Raw genomic sequence first — 24,801 nt, forward strand, 5'->3', positions numbered from 1 at the left:
AGATGGTTCTCCTCTACTCAGCACTTGTGAGGCTTTTTCTGCAGTACGGTTTTAAGGCACCTGACACTAAGGAGATTCTAGAGTGAGATGGCTGTGGGGTTGGAGTCCTGATGTATGTGGGAAAGAGGTGAAGGAGCTGTTCAGGCTAGAGAAGACTAAGAGGGGATCGTACTGCTACCTTCAAGTATCTAAAGAGGATCTGTGGAAGAGATGGAGCCAAATTCTTCTCCGAGATATACAGTGAAAGGACAGAAGGTAGTGGCCCTGGCTATTAGCAAGGGAAATTGTGACTCGGTATAAGGAAAACACTTTTAATTGACAGTGGTCAAATCTAAGAACCAGGTTGCTCAGAAAACCTCCAACCTCAGAGATATTAAAACCTCACCTAAATAGGTGCCTGACCAGGACTTTGAAGTTAGATCTAGTAGGGCAGGAGGTTGAACCTGATGACATTCATACGTTGATTATTTTCCAAAAGTGGCCTGACTGTGTACGCATTTGGTTTATCATTGAAAGACCAACTTTAAGTTTTTCTTGAAGGCCCGCACTGTTATCCACCATAGGCACTGACCTCAAAATTGGTTACCACGTGTGTACAGAGCTGGATAACCCTATAGATGTCTGAGCTTCAGGCCTCTTCTAGGTCCAGTCAGATCAGGTATGCTTTAGTATACACATTAGGCCTAAATCAAATTAATGTTTACATTATAAAATTCACTTGCTGTATATACGTTGATCCTTTCCTTTGAAAAACTATTCATTGTTAAGTGATTTATGTCTCTGTGCTAATGGATTACTCAGTCTTTCGCTGTCTTTTCTGTTCTAGAGAAGAACCAAAGAAGACACTTGGAAATCAGAAGAACTTAGGAAACATCTTAGGGTGATTTTATTTTATTTCTACTAGTTTTGATGTTGTTACTTTTACAGCAGTGGAATTAATTGTCAGTCTAAACGTAGAGGGTTGACTGCTTATTCTACTGGTCACTCTGCCTTGTGGGATTTTTAGTAGCTCGTTAAGGCACTTTGGTACACCAGACACTTTAAATCTGCATCATTGAATACAAACAGTACTAATCTTTAATGTATAGCTGCTAACTTCCTTGCCACAACTGGCTCTTCTGGAATCTGTCTAGTCCAAGGGTGTCCTGAGGCCAGCCCACTCAGCTGTTTCTAGCTACACAAGTCATATAAGATTACAGATTTCTTAATTTGGTAAATGGAAAAAATACCATTGTTATGGTAATCACACAGCACACAATGGGATCTGATTTGCTGGCCACCCAAATCCAAGTTACAGCTCTGCTTTATGCATACATACTTACTCTCCTACGTGTGTATTATGGATCGTTTTTGTTATCATCCTCTATCATGTTTGCCATACGCTTTTAAACTGGTAATTACTTTATCCGCTGGTCAAATAGGCATTCAGGCAGGCTCCAGTCAGTTGCGCCATTATATTACATTAGACCATATTAGTTTTGTGCTATATTTTTTTAAAGCTGTTTTCCAATATGTATCTTTTCTATGTCTTGTGCAGATTCTTCACTAGTCCTTTGATAAACTAAAGCATCCTGCTTGTTAATGTATTACCTAGGTTTCTGTCAATTATGTTCCAAAGCTCTCCATTATTTCAGTGCCAGTGCTACAGTATAAGTACTTTGTATTTTTCAGACATTCATTGACATTTCCACTACTTCCATGTGGGTTAAAGCAAACAAATCTGAGTTGAAATGCTTTAGTTCTAACAGAAGTCATGTAGTTGGACTTTAATTTCTGTGAAACAGATGGATAAAGTTTAATTCACTTTACCCGTTGACGATAATAAAAGCAAGTTCTGTTTGTTCTGCATTGAGTAAATAGTTGAAATCATGCATGTAGCGAAATCAGTGGGAGTTGTGCTACTTGCTTCAGGAAGGTTAAAATATAATCTCTTATGACTTTAGAAAATGTAAGAATAGTTACATCCTCAAGGGATCTAGGCCAAAAATTTTTTTCACAGTTTTTATATGCTGCTTTCTGTTAAAGTAAAAGCTAATGTTCTATTCTAAAGGCAGCTGCAGGATGCCCAGTTATCTATCATTATTATTTATATCTGTAATATATTTTACAAGATGGCACAGTTTCTGTGTACATGAGCTAACATCTTTAAGGTGCTAAGTTATTTTTTCAACCTAGCTCTAAACAGAATGCATGGTTCAACAGTAATTTTTTTTCTTTACCAATTATTTTCAAATACATTGAAAATGCAGCTTATTATTTATTTCATTTATTAGTTCTTTTTACAATAAATAAAGACATAATGTTAGTAATTTTACAAAGTATGCCTAGAAATATATCAGCATTTTAATAGTTTGAGAAGTTAAATTCATAGTTAGCAATCCACTATTTGTTTTTTTTCACATGAATATACTATATCAAAATAGATTGCTGAATTATAATAATAGATCTTTTTTCTACTTTTTTTTTTTAATTTCAGGCATCACAACCAGATAGTCAAAATGAAGACCAAAAGCACAGAGAAAAGAAACTGCAGAAAGAGAAGTCTGTTCATGACACAGACACTCATAAACATGAACGCAAAGACAGAGGGAAGAGCAAGGAACGAACGAGAGAGAGATTTAAATCTGGTGAAAGAAACAGGGATAAAATGAGTGAGCGAGAAAGGGGAAAAGAGCACCCGAGAGAAGGAGACCAAGACAGATACGAAGATAAGCTTCAAGAGTCAACATTGGAGAAGGAAAGATACAGTGTACCAAGAGATAAAGACAGGGAGAGAGATAGAGAACGAGACAAGAAGCATAAAACACATGCGATAAAGCAAACAGATACACAAAATAATCTGAAATCATTTGAAGGAAGGGATAAAGAACATCACAGAAGAAGAGAAAGCAGGCATCATTTGAGTAAGTTGCTTTGGGTTGCTGTTGTACTTTGAAATATTTGATATTTAGCTAGATGTACTCTGAAACCGTAACCCATTTGTACAGAGAGGATAAAGACAGGCAAGTGTGCGTACCTCCTGAAATGTATATCTTTACAGAATCTTGTGGTAACCTGGTTTTATTCTGGTGCTTTTAAAAATTTTGATGCTGGTTTACCTTCCTCTGAAGACAGAGTGAATGTCACTGTTTTGCAGTTGACTTGAAGAAAATAAGTACTTTCCTGGTAGACATTCTCTACTGAGGGAGCCATTTGAATCCCCAAGTTGCAGGGTGATTGCTGAAGTTACTAGCATCTGTCGTTACTCTCACTGTCACAACTGAGAACAGAGGGATTCATTAGGAAAGAAGGAGGAACCAGCTTTGAAGAGAAAATTTCAACAGACTATTAGGTTATTTTTAGAAAGCTCTTAGAAAAGCCATGCTACTGAAATACTATTTTGTACATGCTAAGGTTAATTCTGTACAGAATTTGGGTATAATAAAACTTTTTAATTAATATATGCATATATTTTCTAGAGGAGGAAAAAACAAGAGGTGAACACCGAGAAAGAAGACATACAGAAAAGAAGGTAAAGGAAGGGAAAGGAATGAAGTGTTTCGTAATGGAATAAGATAAAATTGTAGAACAATGAAGAAACTGTATCAGACTCCAGTTCCCAAGAAATCCAAGAGATGGATAGATAGTAAGGTCCTCACACGTGTGCAAAACAAACAAGAACAAAATATATCTGAAACATTCTATTTTAAGGACATACTTCATTATTTTTTAAAAATAAAAGTAAAATAAAATTTGCATAGCAAAAAGTGCTTTATTTCTGTACAGCTACATAAAATTTTTCAATCTGCTATTTATGCCTTTATTACAAGGATACTGGTTAGTATGCATCCTATTTTATGTTAGACCACCTAGCAAACAAAGAATTAAATTTTTGTGTGAAGAATACGTAATACAAATAATTTTATGTAGCAAAGTACACAGTGTCCCCTAAGAAATATCAGAATCTCAAGTGATAATTTGAAACTTGCCGTTGTCAGTAATTAAAAAAAAAAAGACGTCTGGAAGATCGACATGGCAGAAAGGGATGAGGTCCTTACGAGTCCATCATTCTAATGGTCAAAAATTGATAGATCTGTGAAGATAAAACAGTCTTGGAGAACTTTCTAACTCTTTAGTATTATTTTTCTCTTTCCAGGATAATGATACCAAAAAGAGTGTCGACAAATTTTTAGCCTACAAAGTTGAAGAAGGTGAACGTGTAAACAGATTGTGGAAAGATCAAGAGTTGGATAAAGAGGGAGAAAGAAGACACAGAGAAAAAAAAGAACATTCTTTTAGGCCAGGAAAAGAGAGGCTTTCAAAAGAGAGAAGTCACAAACGTTATGAAAAGGAAGAGGAAGAAAAACATAGATCAAAGAGGTCTAAAAGGGAATCTTCCAATGGAGACAGAGAAGGCCAACCAGCAGAAGCTAATGAGAGAGTAAAAAGTGGAGAAAATGAAAGAAAGAAGCATGATCTAAGGGTTAGTTTTGTTAAGACTTTAAAACATTACCTTATAACTTACTTTAAGTGTTTATATATCATCATTGATAAGGTGAATAATAAAACTACTAGGATTGTTAAGTCAGCATTTTCTGAAATTTGAGGCTGAAGTAGTAGATTAAAATACTGCACCTGCATTTAAGTGTCCTAACCCAGAGCTGATCCCTTCTATGAAATTTAAACTAGAAACTTGTCTGTATGTTAGAGACATCTGTTATTCATAAAATTCTTTGTTGCTATGACTTTTGAAATTTTTAGCACTTTTGTCACTTTGAACTGGAGATGAGATTAGGCGAGAGGTCCATTAAAAAGTATTGTCTGCCTTTGTCGAAAATGAATAATATTTTAATAGAAGCTATTTTTGATGTTGCCTATAAAGGGAGCATGGATATCTAACTCACAAGTAGGCATGTGGGTATAGATCCCTTATATTTATTGGTTTTGCCTGTACTTGTGAAGCCATAGAATATCTTTTATGTTTCTAATACAGACCATGAAGTTATATCTTAGAGACTTAATAAAAATGTTGACTTTTTTTTACTAGTTTTTATGATACAAGTACATTCTACAAGACTGAGAAGAAATATATAGTAATTTGTAACCCTTAAAATCAGGTAAGTTTTATGGAACATAGAACCATTCAGCCGGACTAGGGTAGTTTCTACCGCTCCCTGAAGAGTGAAGATGTACAAGCTTCTCAAAGAAAAGTTAAGAAATAAATTTTCTAGTGAAAATAATAGGCATCTTCAGTGTAGGGGCCCACCACAATTGATTCCTGTAACTGGCTCAAAGTCTATCAGGAGCTTGCTCAAGGTTTAACTTCCTTGGAAATTTACTTGGATAGCTGTTGCAGAATATAAGCACTGATGCTTCTGTCTCAGAGTTATGTTTCTTTTTCTGATTTTCATGGATGGAGAAAAAGCACCTTTCTCTTAAACAACCTGTTGAATACATTTGCAAACTTTGTCAAACCTTCATAATACGGAATTTAAGAGTCAGGTCCCTACACTGGGAATTAAAAGTGCCTGAGACAGTTCGCTGTCCCTGGGTCCAACTGGTGTGAATTGTTGCAATCGATACTGTTAAAATCTCATTCTTTGGAATGGGCTGGACACAGCCTACTGAGGTCAGCCCTTAGTCCCTATGTTTTTCAGACACGCATAGGATTTATTTAGGAGAGTGCTCCGGGCTCATAATCTAAGCAGTACACACTGGGCCCAGAGCATTTTTTAACCACTGTTACTAATATACTACTGTGAAGGTATCCTATGAAAAAGCCAGAATTTACTCTGGTAAGGCATTATAAAGTTCTGTTAAGCGAAGGAGAAGATTCAAGTTCCCTTCTTGTTTCCTTTTTGAAATGTATTGCACAAGGGGATGTAGTCAAACTTTGTTCTCAAGTATTTAATATTTTAATGAAAAGGTCATATTATGTGTATAGCATATCTTTTATGGGTGTTTATTTTCTTTGGTTACCATATCTGTAAGAAGGAGATTATTCTGTCATTAGTTCGTACACAGAACTTCTTACAAGCAGTGACTGATAAAAAAATAGTATGTGTAATTGAAACAGTTCATTAGAAACCTTTCTTACTCTTTAATATCACTACTGCTAGTACAGGTTGATATATGTATTTCCTCCCAGCATTTCTGACACATGAATAGCGTGGCTTCTTTTACAGAGCAGCAAATACAGAAAGGAGGAGAGGATTCAAGAGGAAATGAGCCATCAGCGTGTAAGGTAAATTCAGAGATTTTAACTAAGTATATGCTGTATGGTATCTACTAAGATTCAGTCACCACCAAAACAATAAGCATGAATTATTGATCTTAAATATCATGGGTGAATATAATTTTTTTCACTGTGGCTTTGTACCATACTATAGCAATTAAAAAAAAAAAATCTGTGTTTTGCTTCTAAGAGGATTCATATAAAAATGTATGTATTTCTATTTCTTTTTTTTTTTTTTTATACACCAGGACAGTGAGAGATATTTTTCGGTCCTTGCAAACTACATATTTTTTTTTTCTATAACAAAAAAACCCCAAAACCTGGAAAACAAAACCAAAATTCATCTGGTGCTTTCTTCTGAATTAACCAATAAACTGATGTTGTCTTTTTCAATAGGACTGCGAAAGATAAAGGAAAACTCACTGAAAAAGAGGAAAGGGACACAAGACATGAGGTAAAACTATTTGGTTTTGGAATTTAGGATGTTGCATTTTTCTTGGAATTAATAATAATTACAATATGTATTTCAATATAATGTCATCCTAAGATGGGAAGAATTTAGACATGTAATACAAATCATCTACACGTACCTAAAGTATATTATTTCTTTCTATCAACAGCTGACATAGGCAAATAATATGTAGTGTAAGCCAAGTAAAATGCAGCTAGCAATGTAACACATATATGTATCTTAAAACAGTTGCCAGAAGAAAGAGGAATGTATTTTTACATGTTTAAATGGACAGGTGCAGATAGAACCAAGTTTTCAGCAAGTCTGAAGTGGAAGCTGTATAGACTTGTGTTTATTTGGACTAGTCTGTGCAGGTACAGCTTAATTTTACTATAAAAAGTTTTAAAATATTGTCATATTTTCATCCATTCATAACCATCCCCCAAAATCCAAATTCTGTTTTGGAATGTTGTAGGATTATGATCCTGATTTAGGAAAAAGTGGTAGTACCTAATGAAGACATAATTTTCCATATTCTCATGTTATGGGCAGCCATATATCTTTCAGACACGTATCTTTCAAAACTAACTTCTATTAAAACCTGCCTGTTTTCATGCCAGAAATACTTCCCTTTCAAGGATGTGCTAAGACCTCTGTTGTTATTTTCTTCTAATTTCCAATATGTTTCTATTGTTCTTGCTTTAGTGCTCGCATTTAGCTCAAATACATTTTTAGGGATTCTTCACCTAGTGAGCTTATGGAAAGCATGTTTGTCTCTTCTCTGACTTAATTTTGCTGACCTATACAAACCAAATTCTTCAGTCCTCTCGTCATTTTAGCAGCTGTCTCTTTGTTTCAGTTTGCGTTTATTTTTCTTGAATATGTGTGACCAGACGAACACAGTACTGAATGTGAATTTTCATCAGTGCCTTGTGTAATGCTGTACATGACAAAATACTTATCTGTTCCTGTAAGAAGCTCCTTCTGATGTATTCTTAGATTTTGTCTGCACAGCTCTTGCAGCTGTGGCCAGCAGTCATCCTGGATCAACTAGTAAGTTCAAACTGTTGTCTTCCTCTGTTCCCACAGCTGAGGTTACAGGTAGCAGCTGGCATTGATGCTGATCTTTAAGGTCCAGATTTAACTCACCTTTAGGTGTGAATTGTCTGTGGTGAAGACCTAAATTTCTTTTGTAGTTTGTGGAGAGAAATAGGCAGTTGCGTCCTTTTCTGTTTGGTCTCCTTTTCCATTCTCTGTCTTCATTGGCCATAGGAGTCAACCTGGGAGAGTGAGGTCCCTACTTAAGACCTGACTCAACAGGGATAATTAAATCAAATTCCCTGGGTTTGCACTTTATTTTTTGATTTCTTTGTGGATTTATTTTTTGGATTTATTTATAGATTTCTTCATATATTTGTTACTCCAAATGCCAGTCATCCAGGCATTCCCGAGTGACTGTAATCAATCCTGCTTTGTATTGACAATATATTCTCCATATGTTCTTTAATTTAGGAACCTGGCTGTGATAGGATGATTCTGATTGCCTATGAGAACGTGAGAGGTTCTTATGAGGACAGTAAGATTTTGACAACTACTGACAGTTGGAGGTTTTTAGTGTGTAAAAACCACATGTGTAACAGATGCAATGTTATAAACATCTATGTGTTATTAATAAAAATAACAGCTCTATAGGCATATTCAGACATTATTATAATAAGGTAATGAAGACTACAACCATCCTTATGGGTGTATTACTACGTGTGTCTTTGACTAAATGGAATAAGAATTTTTAAAAAATTCAGCATTAATTAGTTACTGCTGGGTACCTGCAACCTTTCAGGCAGAAGAAAATGGGGAAGTTTTGCCCAGATAGACAATCTGACTACTATGGCTTATTCTTGATCCAATGATTGATCTGAGGAATGACAAAAAGCAGCAACCAGAAAGACTGAAGTACTGTAGACTTAATTCTAGGAGTCCGATGACTCTGAAGATTAAGAGAGCCATTGAAGCTGTTAACTGCTATATGATGTCCTTAATACTTTTGAAAGTAGTACATTCTGTGAAAACTAGGTGGCTCTAGCTCTTAAAGAGTTCTGAAAGGATCAAAAGTGTGCCTAGCTTGGTGTTTGACAAACAGCTGCTATCCTTTGGCTCTAAATATAGAAGCAGGTAATGGGTGTGCTGTTATGCTACGTAATTTTCATAAAACCTCACATTTATTTCCATTTTGAAATCTGTTGAGACATGGGTAATATAGTCTATGACTTTGAGGAAGCTATCAAAGGAAAAGGCTGACTAAAGATAGGATAGATCAATGTGTCATTTTAAGCTTTGTGTTTGTTTGGGGTACATGTTGGGGGTAATTAAATGACATTATTTTAGTTGTTCAGTAAGCTAGAGAAAGGCAATTTCTTTCAGGTTATTTCAGGGATGCCATAAATCTTATTCCATGTAAATACAGTAGAGTATTCAATGTTAACAAAATTATTTATATATAAAAATATCTTATTTCCTGTTGTATCCATATCTCTGTTTTCTTCTGTTTCCAACATCTGCTCTATTTTATTAACAGATTGAATCTTCCAGTATAACTTAAGTATAGGGGTAATTTTGTCTAATCCTCGAAAAAGTAGAACAGTTTTATTTTGTTATTACACCATCATAAGAACTACTGTATAGTATTGAAATAGTAGGCAACACAGCAGTTTTTATGTCTTTCCCAGTAAAAATACTGGTGGGAAGACAGTTGGCCTTCCCAAGATAGGGTTGAATTCTGTTTTGTCTTCCTGTATTATTATTTTAAGTCAGTAATTATCACTTGTTAATACACTTTTATTTCTATTTTTAAACTGAATTTGTTGTATGTTTGCTTGAAAATGTAGAAATATCTGAGAAGAACAACTATTCATCTATCTTTAGGCTAAGATCTGCCAGATAAAGATTTTTTTTTTGGAAGATTATTTAACAGTTTCATTGATTTTTCTTGTTTAGGAAATGAAAGATACATGCATCTATAATTCAGACATGGGATTTGATAACTTTTCAGCAAATTATGAAGATGATTTTGAAGTAAGTAAAAGCATACAATTGTCCCTTTGAACTAATTCTGAAGTATCAAAATAGTGATTAACTTTCTTCACAGAAATAAAATTTACAGGATGTTACATGGTTTTTACTTATTCTTTTTTTGGTGACAGTGACCTTAACTTGGTTACTAGTAGATAATAGGCAACTGAAATGTTATGTAAAAACTCTCTGCTGTATGTTTACATCGTTTTCATCAGGGATTGGAAACCAGCTTTTGCTTTTGATTTGAAGTCTTCACAAGATGCTCTTTCTGTCTTCCTGGGTTTCAGTTATTTAAATGATTTTCTATGAAAAATACTGAATTTTTAAAATAATCAGATCAAATAATAAATTTCAGGAGGAAAAAAGCCTCAGTGTTTTTCATTGCAAAAATATCGTAGAAAAAGTATTGACCCACAGTAGTCCCTTCACTAATTTGTTTAATTCAGGTCTCTTACTTTTGGTTCTCTTTCATTTACTTTGAAGTTATTAAGATGGAAGAGTGTGTTGAATGTGCTTTCATTGCTGGCTGAACCAGGTACATCTTTGTTTAGTGAAGCTAGAATTCATCTCCACTTCCATTAGGAGCGATGTCCACTGTTGATCTGTTCGCTATAGTGGCCCTTTACCATTCAGTGGAGAGAAATGAGCACGTTTTAAGACTTGTTTGTATAATATGTGTTAGGTGATTATTTTAGCATGAGATGGATTGTCTCTAGTTAAGAGAATTATTGAAGTATGAGCCTTATGCATGGACTTGCAAACAGATAGTGTGGTGGTTTAGTAAATTTGAATCTGCCATTGAAGGGCAGCTTGAATTAAAACTATCAAATAAACTTAATACATCTGTGAAGTATTTGTGCCACTGAATACTGTCATTTTATTTCTTTAAAGAACACATAATCCACCTAAATATATAGTTCCTACTTTAGGATACTTAAAGAATCTATTTTGGGCACTGAAGAACAACACAGTGGGATTGTCTTCTCTTGATTAAAATTACAGCACAATTAAGACATGCTATTTTCCTTTGATGAAACAGTTATTTTAAAATGCCTTTTGGTCAGAGGATTTATAGCCATCTGTATGAGAATTTTACTTTTGTTTTGACAGCATTTTATAATTTGTTAAAAAGATGTTGAAAAATACATCTGTAATCCATGTTTATTAGTAGTTGAGTGTCATGTTACTTTTAAAGGATTATGAAGATGATTTTGATGATGATGAAGACAAAAGTTGTGAAGAAAGAGATGCAGAAGAAAACCCAAGACAGATTCCATTTTCCAGAACATCAGAAATTGAAGAAATTCAAAGAGCAATTAGTGCAGAAAATGATAGAATCTATACTTCACTGCCAAAGAAAATTGAAAATGAAAAAAAGGAACCAATCATGGGTATGTTACTAGACACCGGTCTTTTTTTTAATTAAATATATGAGTAACACATACAAATTGTGAGTAAACAGGTTACTTTTTCTAGAAGTCTGCCTAGAGACAGAAATCTGGTTGTCTGGATGAGTCACTTAGGTTTGTGGGTAAGTACTGTAACTTTCACATTGCTAAAGAATGATTCAGAGGCATTACTAATCATTTAAAATGTGAAGTATAAAAATTTACAGACTGACATTTAATATGTCTTATTTTGGGTAAGAGGAGGATGTGAGAGTCTGGATTTTGAAAACTGGAGGAGTGTTAGAACAGTTTGGGGCTTCCGGAGACATTAATTGGCCTTTTTCTTTTGAGCGAAGTTGAACCCACTGCTCTGGGTGGGAATGCAAGAGAACTACAGATAGTACTTAAATATATAGTTCTACATCACTCTTAAATTGCAGGGTTTTTTCTGAAATGTGACTATGGAGTTGCTGGTTTGTATTCATTTGATCTGATACCTGTGAGTGCCAGATCTATTTATTTAACTAACTACAGCTGTGGTTGCCCTTTTCACTCTCCAGTCGTTTGAACAGCAGTATAGAATCGCTGTGCAAAAGAATGTTAAACAACTTTTTACTCGTGTTCATATAAAGTTAGTACAGTCATAGAAGAATAGCATGGAGTTTCTGTAAGTCTTTACAGAATCAACAGATTTTTGGTTAAGTAGTCATTAGACTACTTAAGAACCAGTATAGTGTAATATGAATTTCTTCTTGCAGAAGATTTATGCAATTATTATTATTTTTCTAATACATAATATGGAATCAATAAAATAATTCCATTAATACTGTAGATGTAATGGACAAGATGGAATTCTAATATAGAAACAGATTTTTAAATTCTGAATTGTAGCACTTAGTGCTTTATTGTAAATTATACAACAGTCTCTTTTATGATAAGTTTTGATCTTATTTGGTTAATAGGGTTGTTGATCATTCTGGTAATGATTGTTAGAAGTTTAAAAGCATTTTACAAGTATTATCTAAAAAGGCAGTCTTCACGGAATCACAGAATGTTAGAGATTGGGAGGGACCTCGAAAGATCATCTAGTCCAATCCCCCTGCTGGAGCAGGAACACCTAGATCAGGTCACACAGGAACGCATCCAGGCGGGCTTTGAATGTTTCCAGAGAAGGAGACTCCACAACCTCTCTGGGCAGCCTGTTCCAGTGCTCTGTCACCCTCACCGTGAAGAAGTTTTTTCTCATATTCAAGTGGAACCTCCTGTGTTCCACTTCCTCTGAGGAAGTGAAGCAGCATTGGTCCTGCCTGGAAGTTGGATAGTAAGGTCAATTAGCTACCACCTAGCCAGGAAAGGGAGAAAAATTGACATGACATCAGATACTGTAGTTGTTCCATTAAATGTGGCTTTTAAAGTAACAGTTTTCAACGTTTTTCTTATTCATCCAAGGGCATCAGTTAAGCTTGTGTTCACGAGGTTCTCCACTAGCTGTAGTGATGAATTCTTATTTAGAGGTGTAGCATGCACATGGTGTAGTCTGCGTGAATTTGTTATGATAGTTAGAGTTGTCATAGAGTGTTTTACTGTACATAGGGGAACAAGAGACCTGATAATGATGGGAGAAAGAAGGGGACACTTTCTGCATCATAGTCTTCTAACATGAAAATTACAATGGCCAGTCATGTTGAATTGATTGGTAAAGGTCCATAATAAGGGGAAAATGCTGGACAATTACTGAAGTTGAAGAAGCTTATTGTACTGATAACTGTGCTAGAGCACCTTGTGTAATGTTCAAACTAGTAACTTTAAGTAGCTGTGTCATAATAGATCTGTTACTTTTCAGACTTACTGCTTTACATTTTAGTGCACTGTATAGTGTGAATTGTAGCACTAACAATATTTTATAATGTCACAGAAAGGCAATATCCTTCTGTCAGAAACTCTTTTTGTGGAATATTCATGGATTTTCAAATGGCAAACCAACGACAAAGTAGCCGAAGTATGGCTAGTAAGCAGAAGTAAGTGTATTTTAAATAATCCACAGAAAATGGCAACTCACTATGTTCAATTATCTTTGAAATATGTGAAGTTTATAAACTTAAGGCTTTTAGAGTCAAATATTATTTTGTAAGCTAACAGTAATTAGTTCTTAGGTAAATATAATTTACAGGCTTTGCTAATGTCACTTTACAACAGAAATTTATCTATATATCAGTTTATGTGTATCATTTTATTACAGAATGAGTTGCCAGATTTGTCATTTCTTTGTATGATTCTTCAGTCACTTAATTAGATATTGACTTATAGTACTAAAGAGCAAGCTTTTTAGCTGTTCTCAGGGCTCTGCAGAACAGGAATTTCTTGACATAATCAAGACTCTGTATAGTACATCTTGTTGTCAAAATAGCATATTCCCTTTCAGGGGTAACACCATTTGGTGTAAAAACATGTTATTACTGATCTAAAATTGATCTAGATTTCAGACATCTGAGACAGCTCTGTGTTAAAGAAACAAATTGATGCCTGTTTCTTGTGGAACTTGCCAAGAGCTCCAGATTTATCTGAAACGCTGTATGTGTCTCTGATTTTCTCTTACATTAATTGGACTCATAAAGCAAGAATATAAAATGTTATTGATAATAGTAGATTCCACTGCTGTGTAGCTGCACATCAGTGGATAATCTTAACATAAAGGAGCTGTTATTGTCTAGGCTGTATAATTCACCTTGCCTAAATTTATACGTCCAAATTTTACATGAGTTCATGGTCTAGGCTTATTCTCTAGACAATGGAGACAGATTAGGAAATTCAGGAAGGCAATTGTCTGAAGAATTGCCTTCTGAAATGTTTGTCAGCCTATGCTGGCTACGTACTGTGACTAATTATGTCTATGCGTATAACTTTGTGTACATGCTAACAATGTATATAACCTGTGGAGATAACTAGCATTTTCATGGAAAGAGAAAGAGTTTGTGGAATTTAATGCTGTTATAATCATAGAATCATGGAATGGTTTGGGTTGGAAAGGACCTTAAAGATCATCAAGTTCCAACCCCCCTGCCATGGGCAGGGACACCCTCCACTAGCCCAGGTTGCTCAAAGCCTCATCCAGCCTGGCCTTGGACACCTCCAGGGATGGGGCATCCACCACTTCCCTGGGCAACCTGTGCCAGTGTCTCACCACCCTCATATGAAAAATTTCTTCCTAATGTCTGGTCTAAATTTACCCTCTTTTAGCTTATACCCATTACTCCTTGTCCTCTCACTACACTCCCTGATAAAGAGTGCCTCCCCATCTCTCCTGTAGCCCTCTTCAGGTACTGGAAGGCTGCTATTAAGTCTCCTCAGAGCCTTCTCTTCTCCAGGCTGAACAACCCCAACTCTTTCAGCTTGTCCTCATAGGGGAGGTGCTCCAGCCCTCTGATTAATTTTGTGGCTCTCCTCTGGACTCTCTCCAACATCCATCGCTATCAGTAAATAAACTGAAAGCATCTCATAAATGAGCTGTGGCATTTTGGAGTTGTGAAAATTGTCCTTATGCATATAGAAAAATCCAGCCTAAAATATTGGGAGGAGAACTTCCAGCTCATGTTTCTCTAGTCTTTTCCTTTTTCAAATACAATCTTACTGAGAAGAATCTGCAACTACAATATGCATCTGTAAGACTGTTTAGATATGGAATTGCTGCAGACCCATAATTGTATCTGGGTTGCATTTATATTAAATATTATTTTTAAAAAAACTGAAAATGCAAGAGAGAAAAAGGGAGACTACAAAAATTTTCTCATTGTCAAGGTATCTGTATTATAGAAAGAACGTGTTTGTAATTCAAGCAGTTAACTCTCAAAATAAAAATCTTAACTGTTTTATGACATTCAAGTAGATAGATAGTTGTGTGAATTGTGGAAAAGGTTGACTGTCTTTTCATTTTCCATACATCCATACAAGTGGAGTGGGAGGAATCTCTTTGTAGTTGATGATAATAATTAATATTACACAAATTTTTTAATATTCCATAGATGTTTTTTACTTGTCAGTAAGATACAGTATATGAAGGTAGACTTGTTTTCCAATTAAGAATCAAAATATAGTTTTATTTGTGAGCAGAGATAAAAAATTCATAGTTGAGGTAGGCAGAAAGTAAAAGGATTGAGGGAAGCTAGATAAGGCATTTGTGGTTTGGTTTTTTTTTTAATCATTCTAGCAAGGGAATTTAGGAAGATGGAACAATTTGGGATTTCATAGGACAAAGAGATTCAGGTATCTGAAATACTGTACAATGTGCTAATCTTATTCGAAACAAAAAATACAAGTGGAATAACACATGGTCTACCTCAATCTCAAGTACTCATTTTCATACAATTTATCAGTCCAGTAACTGATGGTCTTTGGAGGCCTTCTTTTTGGGGATGAGGTCAGTGTTCATGTCCACAGGTTATGAATCAGGAATAAATTCATTTCATGTATATATTTAAGATTTTCATGTATATATTTAAAATATCTTTCAGGATTGTTTCTACTGTTCTTTGTTTCCCTAGTGATGTAAAGAGGTACAAATTCAGGCAGTCCATTACCAATCTCAGTAATTCAAAATACATTTGAATAAGTCTAACAAAACCAGGACATTATAGCTGATCTTTATAAAGAATGTACACATAAAGTGATGTAAATTAATAAAATGAGCTTAGGAGAATTAGCCACCATCCTAACAATAGGAAGAGACATTCATCTGTTACCTCACAGAAGAGTTTTTGAATACTTAGGCAAGATGATTGTGCTGGGCTTTGACAGTTTGGGTTTAATAATAAACCACATAAGTTTGCCATTTGCAATCAGTATTGCATTTTCAAATATGATCATTATCTCAGCATAATATTACATGAGAAATAACAATATTATATGTGCTTCTATTGATATCTTTTATCTGTCAATTAATTTTGGTAGAGCTAATTGCATAGAGCAATGGGTTGTTAGATCTCTGGTACTGTACAAAATCAAGTTGGTTTTTTTTGCAATACCAAATACTTGGTCTTAACCATTTTTATGTTTCTCTTTTGTAATTCATTCTAAAGAAAAAGGATTTCAGAACTTCTCCCACTAATTGATCTGGACTTCTCAGTTAGTTTTTCTTTATTGGATTTGCCTCCTGTAAATGAGTATGACATGTACATCAGGAATTTCGGTAAAATGAACACTAAGCAGGTGGGTAACTAATATGTAGTAATATTTAAATCCTGAAAGTGGTGATTCTTGTTATGGAAAATTATTGTCCTTACAAAAGAAAGTTTCTAAAGCTAATAAGACAATTAAGTAATTAAGTAATAAATTAATAATTTTCATCTCTAAGCCTTAATTACCATAAAGCAATTATACAAAAACATTTTGGCCAAACAGGCCATTTCAATTTCTGTCAGAAGAAGACTGTCTTGTGTTCCTTCCCCGTTTTCTAAAGGATTTGCTATATGTCTGTGGTTCCCTGTGCCGAGCATGCTGGGTTTAGTGTTTCCGCATCATGTAAGACATTCTGTATTGTTGCAGTAGGTCTAGCACTCTTGTGTGAAGTGTGGTAAGATGTGCATGCACAAAATAGTGACACTGTGTCAGTATGCTTACATCTGAATTTACAAACAGAAGAGGTTGAGCACATCAGTTTTAAAATGACTATTTAAGTTCTGTTCAGTTGTGTGCTGTCATTCTTAGTTGTGTCACCCATAGGTTGATCACCATCTTTCTACTTTAGGCATATGTTCAGTGTAACGAGGACAATCTTGAGAGAGACATTCAGACTGAGGAAGTTGAGACATTGGAGAAATGGACACAGCATCGAGGAGAAAGTGCCCTTGTATCTGGAGGTGAAGAACATTTTAATCTTATTCATTTATGGATGTATGCATGTGAACTTTCTCTTTTGTACCCATTAATTGTCAGAATTTGTTGTGTGGCAGGCTGAATTGATATCAAACTACTATAGGCACTCTGAATCCCCTTGTGGTGGGACTGGAGAATAAGTGGCAGAAATAGTTTCTTCCTTCTGGATTGCTGTTTCTGTTGGCAGGAGGTATGATTCCCCAATGGGTCTTGTTCTTCAGTACTGTTATTTCTGCTGAAGAGAAGTTGAGTCCTGCCACTCTCCTCTTGCTTAAAAATTACATTGTTCTTACAGTTTCTTACTTGATTCCCTTTTGAAGCTTCAAGTTTGGTTTTGTTTTTTTCTCAGGTCCCATAAACAACCAGGATATGTCAGTGAATGGAGCTCTAACTCCTAAAATTGATTCACAAAGATTAGCAAATTTCCTCCGGTCTGCTTGCCAGGTACACTTATGCTCTTAATATCCCTTATGAGTTGTGTGCATAAGTATACAGTGTGATAGATCACTTACAGTACTTGTTCTGACTAATTTAAATAAATTACTTAAATAATACTCATTGTCAGGGAGATTCATCTCTCTGCAAAGGAATGGAACCAGAGCTGTGCAACTTTTATGTCTGTAAAAGCTATATTTGCAAAGATATAAAATTAACAAGAGAGGTGATAAAAGTTTATTAAATTAATCCACATACTTTAGAAAGCTACAAATAGTAAAGCCGAAAGATAAGACAACCCTTTTATTTCTATAAATGTAACTCTGTTTGAAAGGTGATTGCTGTTTTGCTAGAGGAAGATCAAGTTGCAACACAACCCAGTCAGAAACTGAGATCTCGACAAACCAGTCTGTCCATTAGTGATAGCTGTTTCCAGTTAAATACTAACCAGCCATTCCTCCATGGTAAGGCAACTTTATTCTACACCTCTTAGTATACAATGTGAACTCTTCTTCCTTATGAAAATACCATACTCTTTGTCAAGACTAAAGTGCAAACAGCACATATCAGGATATATAGATGATGTAAAGCCTGCTTTTCTTTTGATTGCTCTAATCTTGCTGTAACTCTGTGCTGGTTGTTCTCGCATACAGAACATCTAGAGCATCCTAACTGCTGTGAAACCAGAAATGTAGACATGATATAGGGGTGCCCTGGATGTAATTTCTTGCCTGTTGTTGAAGGGCTATCCCAAGGGCTGTAATTCCATTTAGGCTCTTTACACTGAAAGTAGGGGCAAAGTTGCAAATAAGGCAAGGTTATTGAACAGGGACAACATAGCCTGATATATTTGAACTGCAGTTATCTTTCCCCATATAAATTAAAAGAAAAATGAAAAATAAAGCATCTGTAATTATGTTATGAAGACCTATTATAACACAACCATATGTATTCTATCATGAACACGTGGGATGAACCAGATTAAAGCCTGGCCTGTGCTGTTTCCTGTTTGAGACTGAGCTTAATTTTCAGTATACTTACTGACATCAGATCAGATTGGCTTGCTTATGCCCAGAATAATTAGTCTGTTAACTTCCTGGCTCTGTTCCTTTTTGCTTTCTACGTACTTCTAATTTTTTGGATTCTTTCTCTAGTCCCTCCTTTTTTTCTTGTATTACATCAAAAGCAACCTAGTGTTAATAGAAACATTTTTCATAATTACATTTTGGCCTCTGTGGCTGTTGCTATAGCAGTAGATATGCTTTTTCAGCTGCAGTGAGTTTACTTTTTTTATTTATTGCTTTTCTTTCTTTTTTTTTTTTTTTAACTGTTCAGACCGAAAAATATCCTGCCTATGTGTTTCTCAAGTTCAGAGGCAGATGCTACTTTCTGTTCATGGAGTACCTGAAAAGGCAGGTATTGGTTTACTGAACAGAAAGAGCATCATATGCGTTTGGAACATCTGGCAGCCCTCCAGTCCTCAGAAAGTTTTAATATGTGACTCAGAGGTATGTTTTAATAACATTGTATATTTAATAAAAGGCTTTATTGTGTGTATTTTGTTTTCTTGTCTTGATGCAAGATATGTCATCTTTTGAGAAACATTTTTGAGCCTAGTGAGCAAAACGCTGTTCTCATTCCATTTTGTGCTCCAGTACTAGAATGTAGTGATGGTCACAGTGTTTTGGGCTTTTTTAAAATTTTGACTCCATTTCATGGTTGAAGAGTGAATGGAAGTAAAACAGCTGGTTCAGATGTTGTCAGGACTTCTCTCTACCCATCCCTATCATACAGTTGAATCACCCCCTTCATCTTTGTGGCAGTAGAAGCAGACTGCGCAACAGTTGACTTGAAAAGGGAAGGCCTACTTAAAGTCTTGTTTCCTTCTTCCCTTTTAAATAAATTGTCGTTGTTCCACCTGTAATCTGTCTTTTCTGGATTTGTGTGCCTAAGAAGAACAAACATACTTCAGGCTTGTCAAATCATTGGCATTTATTGTAACATCAACTATGCATATTTTTACTTCTTAACAGGTGATATGTTGCTGCTTTAGTCCCAATAAAGCAACGTTAGTTTTTGCTGGAACGATAGATGGTTCATTGTTGGTGTGGGATCTTCGAGAAGACTCAAGAATGCATCCTCATATGATGATCAACGAAGTTGACTGGACATTTAGAGTTCCAACATTTTCCACTGGTTAGTATCTATGCATTCTTATTAGTCACTTTGTGGGCAGTAAACAATTCCACTTCTAATTCTTCTAAGAACACAAGTTTAGCCAGTTCAGAGATTATATTTAGTCTAGTAAAAATTGCCAATCAGTAATAACTGTAAAGAAATGTAAGCCAGCTCAATATGCATCAAGCTGTGAGAACAGAGAGGTGGACTAGATGCAGAACCTAAGCAGTACGGTAATATGCAAATGGGCTTCTCTACTACTACCTCATCTGAAATCATTAGCTTAGTGAATTTTCATCATTTATCTAAGTCTCAACACAATTTTAAGATGCATTTAAAAAAGATTAAAGTAATTTAAGACTGTAAAACACAGTTTTTCAAATGTCATTTAAAGGTCACAGTCTGTACAAATTGTCACCTAAGTCTTGATGTTTCTCTAAGGTTGCATGCAAGATACATATCCAACTGTATATGTGCATAACCTCTGGTAGAATCAGAGCAATGCTACTCCGTGGGATCTAGAGAGCTGTTCATCTCTTCCTAATGTAGATATCTGTATATGATTAGCTGGACTGATTGTATTGATTAGATTTAGTTTACTTACAGATATTATACAGCTGTCTTATATGTAGCTACCATTTTAAGTGTCTTAATCTTTGGTCTGAATCTCACCCTTATGCATTTCTAAAATTCCACTATCTTTAGTGGATACTATTACTGTTTATCTTCCACTAAAATTCTATCTAGATACATTAAAAGTTGAGTCAATTATTGTAGCAATGTAAGATCTAGGAATTTCTCATTTTAATTACGTATGTAACTGTCTTGTTATTATACTACTGGTTCAGCATGGATGGGGATCACATCATTGGAAACAAGTAGTGTATGAAGGGTAAATGTCAGAGGTGATCCATATAATGGAGTAAGTTGAATTCTAACTTCCACAGTCAGCAGTGAGTTAATTTTAATCTTTTGTTGAAGGGATTCTGAAGCCGTGGCTAAACTTTGGGGCCCAAAAGCTCTCTGGTTCGATATCTCTAGAAATATATCAAGTGCATGTTGGAGCAAAACCTGGACATACATTTTTCTGTCATCCAGCTTCTCGCATGAGCAAAATCTCTAGCACCGGGGCCAATTGGGAGCTATAGCGTGCTCTTTCCAGATTCTTCGTGGCAGAGGAGCACAGCTACGAAAATATACGTGAAATTAAATTTTTGCATTGTTTAGGTATGGCCTAAATTAGTGTTACATATGTATTGGGAAGCCACTACTTTTCAAAAGTGCTTGTGGGTGACCTCCCTTCATCCTTTGACATTTTCTTGTCATTGCATTTCTCTTTTTTTTCTACACTTCTGATCCCTTAGTGTATGATCAAAATAACACATGCTTTTGTAAATTTTCTTATAATCCATGGACGATGAATTCAAAACTTACAGAAGCTTATTTAGGGCATACAACTGGCATACTAGAAGACTTAATGCAAAGCACTTTATTCTGCATTGAATTGGTGTGTGAGATCCTTGCAGTTTTATGAATCTGATGGAAATGAGTGGATCTTTATGCCTATGACCAATGTTTGTCATTGCAAATTTAAATGAAGGAGCAAGTAATTTATCTTATTGAAGCTTTCGATGTATGTAGTTGTATGTTGAAAAATTGTAGTTGTATGTTGAGGGCATAAGGTGTACATACGAGCAATTTGACCCTTGGTTCGTCTCAGTCTTAATTATAAATTGGTGCAATTTTTCTTGGCACTGTATTGTACCCTAGAGTGAAAAATAACACATAGCAATATTTTTAAAAATAAATTTATTATTGCAAAATAAGTATTTTAAAAATTAATTTTTCTTTTTTTTCTGTGTGTGTGGAGGTGCTACCATTTAACTTACACTGAGGTATTATTATTTTTCTAAAAAAAACACCACACGTGCACGAAATCCTCTTTTGGTCACAACTGTAACTAATTGCAGTAGCCATGTTAAAGTAAACATTAGTTGGTTCTTTGTAGACTTTTAATGTTTTTTAGTAATCAAAGATGCTTGTCTTGTGTGAAACAATGGGCTAGCAGTCAAATGTATGTATACAGTTTCATGTAGTTGCTTGTACAAGCAAGCATTTGTTAATGCTGTATACTTTATGCCTTCTGTCTTAGATGAAATTAAGTTCAGTGCACAGAGTAAGTCCAGAAATCAAGAGTACCTGACAAAGAAAGCATATTGAATTTGCTCTAAATATACATTTATTTTAAAATGTTATTAAAGGGCAAACACGTATTTTCTTGTGGTGAATTGTTTGTTTTGGCATAGTTACTTTCTACTAAATAATACTCTGTAACAGTAATTTTACTTCAATTTTGTCTTTTCTATAGTAAGTAGTGATTTATTTCTACCTCTATTATTTGTAGAGCTTGAAATTAACATAATTCTTTTCATGGTAACCCTGAAATGGCAGATTTTAATGAAATGTCTGGTACAGTGACATAAATAGTGCGTTGGTCATTTGGAAAATGAGAAGTAAATACAAATGGTGAAACATTCATTTATCTTGTAGTATTCTGTTAATTTAGGAAATGGTTTGCAGTATTGTATTTGAGACTTTTACAAAGTAGTTTTTATGAAGTTATTTGCCATTCTTTCTTTGTAATCATCATTCTCCCGTAAGCTGAAAAGTTATTAGGATTTTGTTGTTGCTTATGTTGAAAGTAATAAAGTGTTTACCTTTCATTATCCTTAATTACAGATGGCATTCTAAACTTGGTAAACCACACCTCTCCTATCCTAGCAGTGGAACCTGTCTCAGCCTCTCTCTACACTGATCAGAATTGTGGGCTCTCAAGCCTCTCTTACCAGGAGGGTATGTAAGCTGCTCTTGAAAGCATCGATACGTCCGAGTCTTTCTTTAGGTATCTAGTGAAACAAATATATTATAGCCAAAATCCAGTTTATAATTCTATTTTGCTTCTTGTCTGTAAATTGCATATAACATTCATGTTTATTTTCTGCTCTTTTTTTATGTGATGTTCATTCAATACAGTTTCACATCAGATGTGGGTGCATGCCTGTTATAATGTCTGTTTTCAAGACAATATTTTGTTCTTTCATGATTAAACAATTTATCACTCAAAAACTGTCTTAGTGCTTCTATAATGTCTTTAAAGAAATCAGAATGCCTTTAGAGAAGTCTTAGTGCTCCCGTAATGTTCAAAAATACCCCTATCTAAAAAAGTGGAGCAACCTGTTTATATCAGAAAGCACTTAAAATACTTGGTGGTTCTTCCTGTGCCTTTTGTGTAATTTTTTTAATGACCAACCTTTGCAAAGAAACTTTAATCCGCATGCTCTCAGATTCTCAGGCAACGTACTAGAGGAGACATTATTGCTTCCATTGCAGATTTTCACTTTGAAATCTATAGCAGACCAAAGAAATGTGCTGCATATTGCAGGTTTTACAAGATTTCTTCTGTTGCACTTTATGTTCTGTTTCAAAGTCCATGCAGAATACAGATGTTTTAAAAAATTCAGACAGAGAACCTCTGTCTATTTGGTAGGACAAACTGAACATACTAGTTTTGTGCCTTTTTCTTCTTTGGTAAAATTAGGGCACTTTCCCTTTTTATGCATCTGAGAGGATCATAAAAGTTTCAGAGAATGTATTAACCTAGGAAATGTTTCAAATCCTTTGATATTGTTCAGGATGAAGGTCAGTGTATATATATAAGTTGTTACTATTCCTTCCCTAGAAATGTCAGGCCCTCCGTGTCAGATAGCTTCAATGGACGAAAATGGAATCCTCAATATGTGGGTGAGTAATATATGTATGAAAAGAGAGTATCACATGTCCCAATCCAGGATTTCTAATGAGAATTTCCTCCCTGAAAAGTGCAGCAGCACTAGCCATTCTGTTGGAATTCTCCTCAAAATTTTTCACCCGACTCCTTAATGCCATATTAACAGGTACGTGAATTCATGAAAACAAGTGATCAGTAGTTCTGCTTCATAGGAATATGTTCACATATTTCTATTAATTGAATAACAGACCTTGGTCCTCCTACTGTATTTTATTTGAATCACAGTGGTGTCAGAGACTGTACTGAATGTATGTGAGAAATGACATTCATGATTTATATAAATAAATGTTCAAGAGGCAAAATATGAAAATATGTGGATAAGATCACCCTGCCTAAAATAAGATGGGCAGGTAAGCACCAGGTCTGTTGCTCTTTATTACTGTTCTGAGACCTGTTCTGTCTGACGGATGTTTTCAGTCTTTTTCTGATGCAGCTTTGGCCCAGCTGTTGAACCTGTTGTTTGCAGGAACTGAATGGCTCAGTGAATAATAAGGGGATAAAAGTATTTCCTTTCTGTATCACTAGTTGAGTCCCTTAAAGCTCTAAGCAACTATAGTAGCAACAGATTCAGGCCAAATGACCTACCCTATTTCATGAATAGTGAAAAGCACAGGAAATGCATTACAATTCCTTATTTGGGGGTTTAGGGTGGTTTTTTTGTGACAGACCAAACCAACAAGATGCCAATTCGCAATTAAGTGTAGAATGTAACTTCCCGTATTCTGCTTTCCAGCAGGGAACAGCCAGGAGGCATGTGAAGCTATTTTTAGCATTGCAGACATTGACAGGGGACAGAGAATCTGCCTATAATCATTGTAATGTTAGACCTACCTCTCTAAACATTCCTGTGGAGTTATGTCGTGCATTATTGCAACTAGTTAAAATACTGAAATCTGGTAAATATTTATTGCTTTCTAATGTTAAATATTGACTTTTCAGGTGGTTGTTGAGTTACAAAAAGTGGATTTAGCTGGTTCACAAACTGATTTAGGTGAGTACTGTACATTAGAGGTAGAATAAAGTGATTGAGTTTTGAGATTATGAAGTAAGAGAGAGGAAGAATCAGTGATGACAAAATCAGTTTAGAAGAAGGCAAAATTACTGAGGAAAATATTAATTCTGAATAGGACATATATTTGATATTTGTGGTTATTGGTTAGGTATAATGGGAATTATTTTCACTGCTATCTGAATCTTATCTGCTAATTCTATACTGGTAGTTGTCACCAGACAACCACATTTCTTACAATGTTAAAGCAGATTTCTGTGCCCTCAACAACTTTTTTTTCAAAGAGTATGAGATTTTGTGTCCTCGGTCCTCCTTTTCTTTCTTTAGTTTTAAGCAAAT

At 35.1% G+C, this 24,801-nt stretch overlaps 1 protein-coding gene across 1 annotated transcript in view; it reads left to right on the top strand.

The window, feature by feature from the left end:
- The first annotated feature begins 210 nt into the window (after nt 1–210).
- WDR60 (WD repeat domain 60) overlaps nt 211–24,801 on the top strand; it is a 29,496-nt gene continuing 4,905 nt past the window's right edge. Inside the window, exons 1-19 of the mRNA XM_010086695.1 lie at nt 211–294; nt 827–880; nt 2,477–2,903; nt 3,459–3,511; nt 4,136–4,462; nt 6,165–6,223; nt 6,611–6,668; nt 9,660–9,737; nt 10,933–11,128; nt 13,041–13,143; nt 16,198–16,327; nt 16,866–16,977; nt 17,343–17,437; nt 17,763–17,892; nt 18,764–18,936; nt 19,462–19,624; nt 22,346–22,459; nt 23,346–23,407; nt 24,393–24,444. Coding sequence (XP_010084997.1) covers nt 211–294; nt 827–880; nt 2,477–2,903; nt 3,459–3,511; nt 4,136–4,462; nt 6,165–6,223; nt 6,611–6,668; nt 9,660–9,737; nt 10,933–11,128; nt 13,041–13,143; nt 16,198–16,327; nt 16,866–16,977; nt 17,343–17,437; nt 17,763–17,892; nt 18,764–18,936; nt 19,462–19,624; nt 22,346–22,459; nt 23,346–23,407; nt 24,393–24,444 — 2,470 coding nt within the window. The remainder of the gene's footprint in view (nt 295–826; nt 881–2,476; nt 2,904–3,458; nt 3,512–4,135; nt 4,463–6,164; nt 6,224–6,610; nt 6,669–9,659; nt 9,738–10,932; nt 11,129–13,040; nt 13,144–16,197; nt 16,328–16,865; nt 16,978–17,342; nt 17,438–17,762; nt 17,893–18,763; nt 18,937–19,461; nt 19,625–22,345; nt 22,460–23,345; nt 23,408–24,392; nt 24,445–24,801) is intronic.

This window comes from Pterocles gutturalis, unplaced genomic scaffold, assembly GCF_000699245.1.
Source record: "Pterocles gutturalis isolate BGI_N339 unplaced genomic scaffold, ASM69924v1 scaffold16056, whole genome shotgun sequence".
Lineage (NCBI taxonomy): Eukaryota > Metazoa > Chordata > Aves > Pterocliformes > Pteroclidae > Pterocles > Pterocles gutturalis.